This window comes from Mustela lutreola, chromosome 1 (assembly GCF_030435805.1).
Source record: "Mustela lutreola isolate mMusLut2 chromosome 1, mMusLut2.pri, whole genome shotgun sequence".
In the NCBI taxonomy this organism is placed as follows: Eukaryota; Metazoa; Chordata; class Mammalia; order Carnivora; family Mustelidae; genus Mustela; species Mustela lutreola.
The window spans coordinates 287,739-298,132 of NC_081290.1; the positions used below are offsets into that span (position 1 = coordinate 287,739).

The window sequence follows — 10,394 nt, forward strand, 5'->3', positions numbered from 1 at the left end:
ATGGGATTAACTATAGTGGAACTAAAAGCAGACTAACAGTTTTCTTTATAAGCCCATATTTGTATTGGATTTATTTCTGTGAGCTTGTATTAATTTGATTTAAATAATAATATGCACAAAAATAACACTTGTCCTTAAAATATTTTTCACATTTTTGGGGCTCAGTTTTGAATTTGAATTCAAAGAAAACATAACATTTTTTGGGTATCTGTGGTTTAGTGAAACAGAATTATTTTTGTTTCACTCCAGCAATATACATTCTTCCAAAATATCTTAACAACATAAGCTATGCAAATGAATGCATATCACCCTGGGGAATGGGGAGTTAGAGGGTTTATGGACACAGTTATGAAGAGGAAATTTCATTGCCATCTTTAATGTTAAATTTGTGAAATTTACTTCAGTTCGGAATCTCTATTTGCCTTTTACAGGAACTTTTCCCGTTATTTACCATCAGATGAAACTGCCACAAATCAAGAAGTTACATCATGTTTATTTTTTTCGTACCTCTGTCATAGTGCCTCCTGTGTGTGCCATTTTCTGTAATGGGCCAGCCAGTCAGTATTTCAGGATTTGCAGGCCATATCTCTGTCACAATGACTCAGCTCTCCCGGTGTAGCTGAGATCATCTGGGTCAAATATTTACCTGATATAGCAGTAAAGCACGAGTTTTATAATATAAGCTGTCACACATTTTTTTGGTCTTAAAAAGACATCAGGACTTTTGTAGAGAAGGTGGAGCTCCCACAGTCGGCCTAACTTGGGTGTGTCTCTCCTCTTTGCAGATCCGTCCAGCTCAACGGCCGAACTCTGAGGATGGTGGATGGTCACACCCTCCCGGCTCTGACAGAAAAAGCTCTCCGTCCAGGAAGTTCATTGGGCTTGCCAGCTTTCTCTTATGGATTTTTTGTGATAAGAAATGCCAAAGTTACTGCTTGCCTCTGAAAATGAAAGGCATACACTAGCCCCGAGATAGAACTTTTCGAGTGTATTTATTGGTGAGAGGAAAGCAGAACACAAGCTACAGGAAGGCAAGGAGGTGCCTGACAAAGGCTGGTGGGAGCTCCACAGACCCTGGGACACTCTCTGTGCATGGCCCTTTGTTCCCTGTAGACCACTGCTAATGACACCCTGTGCCAAACACTAGCTTAGTGCTTTGCATGTTCTATTTTTATTTAAGGTTATTAAAAAGGTATGTGGACGCTCCCCAGCCAGAAGGCAAGTAAGTGAGGGCTATATGATTAATTTTAAGAAAGTGCTTAGTTGTTTTTATCTTTAAAAACAGTTATTAAAAGATTGCAGAATTCCTTATTCTGTACTCTATCTCTATGGGAAGAGTTTACTGCTACAATCTTCAAATTGTCCATAAATGAGAGACAGTCTCTTTCACCTAAACATTCTACTAAAATCCTACTACCTAAAATTCAGCTGCTGCTTCTCTTCTCTCTGTTCTTTGTCGACAATACTGTGAGACACAACAGACAGAAGTGATAGTACAAAAAAAAACTAACGACAATTCAGAGGGACTGGATTATGTTAAACATCAAGTGAAATTTTACAATGACTGTAAATGAAATTGATTTGCCGGGAAGAGAAAATGTAATTCAATACATTATAGCCGCCTGGTAATGTTTACTTTTAATCTACTTTTAGTTCTTGTTTTAGTTGGGAAACTTTTGGCTGCAAGTAGCAGAAAACTATCATGCAAATGGCTTAAACCATCAGGACTTTTATAAACCTACATAACAAGAAGTTCAAGTAGCAAGGGCTCAGGATGTCACCAAGGAACCAGGTCCCTTGCATCTCTCTGCTCTGCCACATTTAGTGTTGGCTTCAGCCAAAGCTGGTGGCATGATGGCTGGAGTTATTCCATGGATCCATTCAGACCTGGCGGCAGCGAGAGATGAGCAACTTTTCTGCCTCTCCTTCATAGACTTGAAGAACCCCTTCCAGAGTTCTCTCAGCAAACCTCCCCTCACGTCTCCTCATGTCTTATTGGTCAGGAATGGGTCACACGGCCATCCTCCCGTCACTGCCAACATCATTGAGAGCTTTGTAATTGCCTCCTCATAATCTTTTGGAATGAGAGGCTTCTGGGAATTCTATGGCACTGACCACTATAGTTTAGTGCTTTTATCAGTGACAGAAGGAATTATTTTCACCTGTGACTTAATTTTTTAGAAATATAATTCTCTTTATATTTATGCCTGCTAGGAATATTGTCCCAATCAAATTTAAGTACATTTCTAAGGAGCTAAAGACAGAACCTGGAGTTTGGATGTTTCAATACCCCTAAATTTTATATATAAGCAGTTTTTAAATTTTCACATTTAAAATAAAGTAATTTTATAACTTCAATATTGTATGATTATTCTTTTAATAAAACTTAAGCCTGAAAAAAAACCCTTAAGCGTACAGATCCCTACATTTACAAGCCTTATTTTCTTTTAGCACTGCTAACACCTGCTACCTTTTATAGGTACTTGCCACCTCCCCTATTCAAGAAGAGTTGACCTTGAAAAGAGATCTTGAGGTACACAGTTTCCTCCTTTATCATGTAGATTCAATCATGATCAAAGTCTGGTCCTTTTTTTCCCCTGTCCCCTTTGCCACTTAACAAATTTAAAGCCTAATTTCTCATTGTATTATTATAATAATCTCTTAACTGTTCTCCCTGATTTTGCTTAAAATTCTTAAATGGATCTCCAATTCTTATTGTCAAAATAAGGTGCTCCATAACCTGGCACCTGCCTCTTTCTTCAGCCTCTTACTCTTGCCAAAAATTTACTCTTACTCTTGCCAAAAATTCTGTTCTCCCGGGAACCTGGCAGGCTCAGTCAGTTAAGCATCTGCCTTCCACTCAGGTCATGACCTCAGGTTCCCAGCATTGAGTCTCACAACACATCTGACTCCCGGTTCAGCAAGGAAACTGCTTCTCCCTCTCCTCTTGCAACCGCCCCACCCATCCCCAGCTCATGTTCTCTCTCTGTCAAAAAAATAGATAAAACCTTAAAAAATAAAAGAAGTATCTGTTCTCCTGCCCCCACATTGGTTGGGGTCTGAACTTCCAGGCCCCTGTACCTTTGGTGATGCTCCGTCTTCTGTTCCTCACCCAGACTGATCCAACTCTCCGTTCTTGGTGGCAAACTTACACATTTTTAAGACCTTCTCGAACATCAGTTTCCATAATTCCCCTACCCTTTAAGGAGCTTTAGTTCCATTTCTTTGTTCCTTTAGCAGTTGTACATTGTCCATGGCGCTTCCGGAGCATTTAAATTGTAGCCTTTTATCTTTCTAACTTGACTCTAGGCGCCTAAGAATGAGGTACAATAGCTTAAGTCATCTTACTATTCCCCGTGCTCCCAGTCCTGTCTGGCACGCAGCAGCAATAATCAACCCCTGAGATGTTTCCTTAATGACAGCAAAGAACACATTTGAAGATAGCTTAGGTATTTTGATTTTTAATACGCAGAATAAGTTAATGATATTTGAACCTCAGAAGGTATTGTCCGTTACCTTTAAAGGGTCTTTTAGAAATTATCTCTAATGAGGCTCTCCCTCCGAGGTCGAGGGCACTCAGCTGGAGCAGGAGGCGGTCGGCTGCAGCGCCGCAGGGAGTGTAAGGACATGCAGAAGAGAGAATGACCTAGAGGGACACGCTGGTGCATCTGTTTGCTGAGGGATGTGGTGGTACAGAAGGAGCTATTTGGACATGTCCAGTGGAAGTTGTAAAAACACGGCTGCAGTCATCTTCTGTGACACTTTATATCTTTGAAGTTCGGGTGAACACCATGGCTGTAGTCAGTGTCAACCATGTAGTGTCTCCCGGACCTCTCCACTGCCTAAAAGTGATCTTGGAGAAAGAAAGGCCTTGTTCTTGTTCAGAGGATTAGGTCCCAATTTAGTGGGGGTGGATCCTTCCAGAGCAATATACTCTGCCACTTACTCAAACTGCGAGGAAAAGCTGAACGGTGTATTTGATCCGCATTCTACCCAGGTGCACATAATTTCAGCCGCAATGACAGGCATTTACTGTACATTTCTCCCGAGAAAAGAGTGAGACCGGGTCATCTCATGCTCCCCATCCACAGGTCACTTCCTGTAGAAATATGGACTAACTTAAACCTCGTTTTACTGCAATCACAGCGACCAACCCCATTCGGCTTGTAAAGATTGGTTACAGCTTGATGCCAGGAACTGTGGAGAAAAGCGAATGGGTGCTTTTGAAGATATTCATAAAGTGCATCGGACAGATGGACTTAGAGGATTTTATAGGGTGTGTCTGTTTCATATGCTGGCATATCAGACGGTTATCCATTTTGTTATTTTTGAAAGTATTAAGCGAAAGCTACTGGAATATAAGATTGCTTCTACAATGGAAAATGATGAAGAGTCTGTGAAAGAAGCATCCGATTTTGTGGGAATGATGTTGCTGCCACCTCAAAAACTTGTGCCACAGCTACTGCATATCCACATGAAGTTGTAAGAACAAGACTACGTGAAGAGGGAACAAGATACAGATCTTTTTCTCAGACACTGTCTTTGGTTGTTCAAGAAGTTTATGGGTCTCTTTACTGTGATCTAACAACTCATCTGGTGAGACAGATTCCAAACACAGCCATTATGATAGCCACCTCTAAATTGGTGGTCTGGCCTTCTCAATGGATAGCAACTTCAAGCTGCTGCCCTATAAAGAGGGAAGACCAAGAGATTACAGTGGACCATGCAGTATCGAAGCCAGCACGGTGGACAGAAGTAAAACGTTTGGGAACATATAACTACGCCTAAGTGGAAGTTTGGATGTAGGAATTAAAGTAATGATAACCACATTACTTGGTCTTTTTCAGTAATATGAAAAAACAAAAAAACAAAACAAAAAAAAATCCATAGGCTGCCTCTAAGAAAAAGCCGTTAGAAGCACACCTTTCTCCAAACTGCCATTTTCTCAACCATGTCCACAGGTCACAGTTGCATTTTGTTGATTTATGGCAGAATACAGTGTGTATTCCATGAGCATTTTTCCTGTCTTCTAAACAAAGCCATCCCTAATTGTATAAATATTAGAACTATCCAAAGATAGTATTGACAGTCATAAATGTCTTACCTCTGGCTTCTGTGTAATTCATGTAAAATTGTAAAATAACAGGAATAAGTGAGACCCTTAGTATTACTTTTTCATTTCCTTGAGAGGATCTGGAATATTTTAAAATTAATTATTTGGCATTAATAGTCACTAGTTTTGACAACTAATGAAATAATGTCAAAAGATCTTGCATATTTTTAGCTTTAAAAATGTTTTGGCTTCCACTAACGGGTGCTTGATGTTGAGCATGATGTGGACACTTAAATTGTTTATTAACATATCAAGCCCAGTGGTAATGGTTTGGGACAGAAGAAATCAGTGAAATGTTAATTCTTGGCCGTTTGAGTAACTTCAGCACATCCTCATATCTTCTCTAACTTTACAATATGTGAATGAATGTGGTTGTCTAGTCAGTGACTTAGTAGTTACAAACTTGAATTATCATCTATTATATCTAGATATTTTCTTAAAGTGGAAAAAATTCACCACTTCTGAATCTGTTTGCCTTCACATTAGAAATTTGAAGCATTAAATTATTTCCAGAAGATCAATATAGATTGCATTTATTTTGTAGAGAAAATGGTAATTTTCAGCTTTGCCCTAAGGTTTCTTTTTCTAAGGTGACATTATAAATATCTGGGGCAGGATAAACATAGAAGAGGGGCCCTCTGCTGTCTGATGGAGCAGGTAGTGATTCTAATTGATCACAGTTTTGTTAATGAACAAATAGCTTTTGACAAGAAATTTGTTATCCTCATTTCTTGAATGGTAAATCATAGAAAGACTCAAGTTAATTTAGATTAAGTTTCCTAACAGGATATAGCTTTTACGTTTCGCTGTTGAGTTTAACTGTACCTTTTAATATCTAAATGTATATATGTATGGCCCTTATGAAGATGTTTTCTGTTAATCTGTTAAGAGACTTTTGCTTACGTATGTTGCTTTACTGGTGTATAAAACATCTACAATTAAACTTTAGTGTGGCACTCATTCCAGTATAGATGAACTGTACATTTTGTGCAATGGCTTTAAGAATGACTTTGTGAATGCACTTTGTGGCCTTTTTTTGGAAGGGGTTGAGAGTAGAGTATTCCATGTTGAGATTTAAAAAAAAAAAAAAAAACAACAACACTGGTCATGTATTAGAAACCATGTTCAAAACATTTTTCTGGGTTTTAGATACGGTGTTTGGAGACCCTTAATAATATAAATGTTTTTGTACATAGAGTGTCTAAGTACACCCTAATGCCCTTAACACAGAAAATTGTAGCATGTCATTGCAAGCTTTCTCTGCTATCACCGATGAAACACAGTGCCTCTTAAATTCCTTCACCTTAACTCCTTATAATGAACACAACTAGATGTTTTTGAGGTGCTTTGATTGGGATTACAAAAATATTCCAATCTTTTTAGAGACCAAAGGCAAATTCAGTTTCATTACCTTTGGGATTATTCATACCTTTTATGGTGATTTTAGCTTTGACATTTATTGTGAAAAACATGCCAAAAAAAAAAAAAAATCTAGGGATTTCTAACTTAGAGCTGTAGAGAAAATCTCATCTATAGTGTCTGCCTTTTCAGGTGCCATTTATATTGCCTAATATAGTGCCATTTGCCTCACAAAGATTTGTAAACATTAGTTGTGTTGAATGTATGACAAGAGATTCTCCCTAATGGAAATATCTCAGTACACCACAAATGACTAAGAATGCTATGAAAACCAGCAGCTATGGTACATCTTATTGTTTAGTGTTAGCACATTCATAATAAATGTCCTTCAAGGATGAACATGTATTCTTTTCCTGTTTGTATTTACCAAGTAAAACTTATGCTGACCTTATATTCAGATTTTAAAAGTGAGTATTCTCTGGGGACTGGAAGAAAAGATCTTAGAGTCTTAGATTTTGTTTCTTTGTGCAACAACTGGAAAGAAGCAATGAAGCATATTTTAGTTTTGTTTTTTTTTTTCCCAAAGTACAATCTGCCATCATTTACTTTATGTATGACAGATAATTTTAAAAAGAAAATTTGCCTCTGAAACATTTCTTTGGAGACTTTTTTAAATTGATGCAAATGTTTAAACAGAAAAACACATACTTAAAGCACTGAATTTTTTTTTAAAAAGGTTTTATTTTTATTCATTTGACAGAAAGAGACCACAAGGAGGCAGAGAGGCAGGCAGAGAAAGAGGGGGAAGCAGGCCCCCACTGAGCAGAGAGCCCTATGCAGCCCGCTCCCAGGACCCTGAGATCATGACCTGAGGCGAAGGCAGAGGCTTTAACCTACTGAGCCACCCAGGCACCCCAAGCACTGAATTTTTTAAAAGCTGTTTTGTCATCTATTTTCTATCAGATGACTTCTTATTTCCAGTACAGAGATTGGCAGCACTCTTCAGATTTGTCTGTACTTTTATTACAGAATTTTATCAGGAAATTAAATTGAACTTACTCAAGTTAAAGCAATAGATATTGAAAGAGTATGCTCATAGAGCAGCAGATAGAACTTTGGTACTAGTGGCTCATAGACAGTTCACTAAATTTCAAAGTCCAGATCTGAGAATTCCCAACCCTGTGACTATGGGTGGAATACAGAGCTTTTGAATCCAGGAGGAAAAAAAAAAAAAAAAAAACAACTATCACCAAAGCTTTGTCTTGATTTTCATTATGCATGAATTTTGTGGAACCAGCGTTACTAGATGGGGGTCACTAGTAATTTATTTGTAATTTTGAAACCAGGATAGAATATAGTTAGATTATTCGACCCAGCCTTTGTCTCCTAAAACCTAATGACTGTTGTGGAATAGCATGAGTGTAGTGGGACCAGAGTGTTAAAAATAACGAGTGTTTATTCTTTTACTGGCGTATAAACATGTTGGCATTTTTTAGATTTAAGTCACTAAAAATACTGATTTGAAGTTAAAGAATTTAAGTGCTAGTAATCTATTTATCCTTTACTCTTCCAGCAATGCTCATGCCTGTCTTTCATTGTTTACACGCTCTTCTGCCCAGACTACTAGCACTGTAGGGACCCCTTTTCGGCTGATAAATAAAATAGTTGAGACTTTCTACCTACTGATCATGATTTAAACATACCTAAGAAGCACACTGTATGAAATATTTTCATATAATTAAAATTCCTTCTAATTTATATCATTCAGAAATAAATTAGAAGGAATTTTAATTATATGAAAATATTTCATACAATGTGCTTTCTACCCACTCAGTTCTCTTCTCCATCATGCACTTATATTTCTAGTTAATCTATACACTGCTTTTTATGCTACTCCTTTTAGAAACTGAAAATTCTAGTTTCACTCAGTTCTTTCGTTAATAAACACTTGAATGTGTACCCTTCATATGTGAACAACTAAATTATGATCTATTAGTCATACCTAAATAATCAACTTCAAAAGAAATGATATCTTTTGATCATTTATGTGAGGTTTGCTATTCTCCCATTTTGTGTACATGGCTGTAAATTATGTGCATTTATTCTATTTATGTTACCTAGCTGAATTTTATTTGAATTGTTAAAATAAAAAAATTGAAGTATCTTTAAAAAAAGTATCACTAATGAGCTCTCACCCATGGCAGATGATTACTGAAAACTGGGGGCATAGTTATATGAAGAAAGGAATGCTCCTAGTTATACATTAATGAACATTTTTAAAAGATTTATTTATTCATTTGGGGGAGGCAGAAGGTGAAAGAGAATCCTGACGCCAACTCTCCACTGAGTGTGGAGACGCACACAAAGGCTCAAACCCAAGACCCTGAGATCATGACCTGAGCCTAAATCAAGAGTCCGCCACTTAACTGATTGAGGCATCTAGGTGCCTCTATATTAATAAATATTAAATGAATATTAAGGTTTTGGGGTGCCCGGGGGGCTCAGTGGGTTAAGCCTCTGCCTTCAGCTCAGGTCATGATCTCAGGGTCCTGGGATCGAGTCCCGCATCGGGCTCTCTGCTCAGCGGGGAGCCTGCTTCCCCCTCTCTCTCTGCTGCCTCTCTGCCTCCTCGTGATCTCTGTTAAATAAGTAAATAAAATTTTAAAAATTCATAAAAAATATTAAGGTTTTAAATTTCCTTAGAGAAAGCTCTTGCCTGCCCTGTTAGTGAGATGTTTTGAGTCCACACCCTTCCATTGGTATTTAATTTGTCAAATATATTTACTTCCTCCAACTTATGATATTGGTTCCAATTTATTTTTGTCTTTTATTTTGGTCCCGTGGGTCCCTTCATCTCCTGGTATCAGAAAATTCTGAGTCATGCTGTAAGGCTTGTGTATTCAGTCATTTTGCCGCCTTCTTCTTCTTCTTCTTCTTCTTCTTTTTTTTTTAAACTCTGATGTGTCTCATCAGCTGTTAAATCACCTCATTCTCATGATTGGTGAATCTTCTAATCATCCTTCTAACCGGAATTTCGATTACCAACGGAACTGCCCTAACCCCCATCTGTCTTACCCGCCCGTGCAATCCAAAATCAAAATGCTGCCGAGGATGTGTCCACCAGCTCGTACGGTGGGCGCCCGAGAAAGACCTACCAGCAAGAATCATCATCCCCATCCTTGCTCTGGGCCCGGGTCGGAGATTTGGGTTTTCTTTCAACAATAAGATACTCAGTCTTGTCTTTTTCCAATTTTATTCCATTCTCAATTTCACTGACATGGGTTGGAAAACCCCGGAGAAATTTAGATACTTAAGAATTTAACTGTATTTTTAAAAAATCTTTTCTATTATTTGTCATTTTTATTACAATATTAAATGGCTATCAAATGTTGTCGCTTTTTAGGACACCCTTGATTTCAATCAACTTCTTTATTTCCACACATTTGACGTAGCCCCTAGTGTTTCACTGGTTTTTAGGTCACCTTCTCGGAGGGGGACAGGCTACTTGGTTAAATCCAGCGCATTTACTGAGGTTCGCGCAGACCCTTCACGGGAGCCCAGCAGGCCGGCCCGTGCCCTGCGCTTTAATCCGGCAAACGCGCGTGTCGTGCCGGGCACGTGCGGCGAGCGCGCCCGCGGCAGTGACCGTGACCGCGCCCGCGACCGTGACCGCGCCCGCGACCGCGCCCGCGGCAGTGACCGCGCCCGCGGCCGAGACCGCGCCCGCGGCAGTGACCGTGACCGCGCCCGCGGCAGTGACCGCGCCCGCGCCCGCGGCAGTGACCGTGACCGCGCCCGCGGCAGTGACCGTGACCGTGACCGCGCCAGCGCCCGTGACCGCGGCCGCGGCCGTGACCGCGCCCGCGGCAGTGACCGCGCCCGCGCCCGCGGCAGTGACCGTGACCGCGCCCGCGGCAGTGAC

At 39.6% G+C, this 10,394-nt stretch overlaps 1 protein-coding gene and 1 pseudogene across 1 annotated transcript in view; both read left to right on the top strand.

Moving 5' to 3' along the window:
• The window catches only part of HPSE (heparanase), a 29,636-nt gene extending 27,278 nt beyond the window's left edge, over nucleotides 1-2,358 (top strand). The window contains exon 12 of the mRNA XM_059146418.1: nucleotides 786-2,358. Within this exon, the coding sequence (XP_059002401.1) occupies nucleotides 786-945 (160 nt within the window). The 3' untranslated portion in view covers nucleotides 946-2,358. The remainder of the gene's footprint in view (nucleotides 1-785) is intronic.
• A 1,283-nt stretch (nucleotides 2,359-3,641) lies between these two features.
• LOC131814969 (solute carrier family 25 member 36-like) lies at nucleotides 3,642-6,101 on the top strand (annotated as a pseudogene).
• The last annotated feature ends 4,293 nt before the right edge of the window (nucleotides 6,102-10,394 follow it).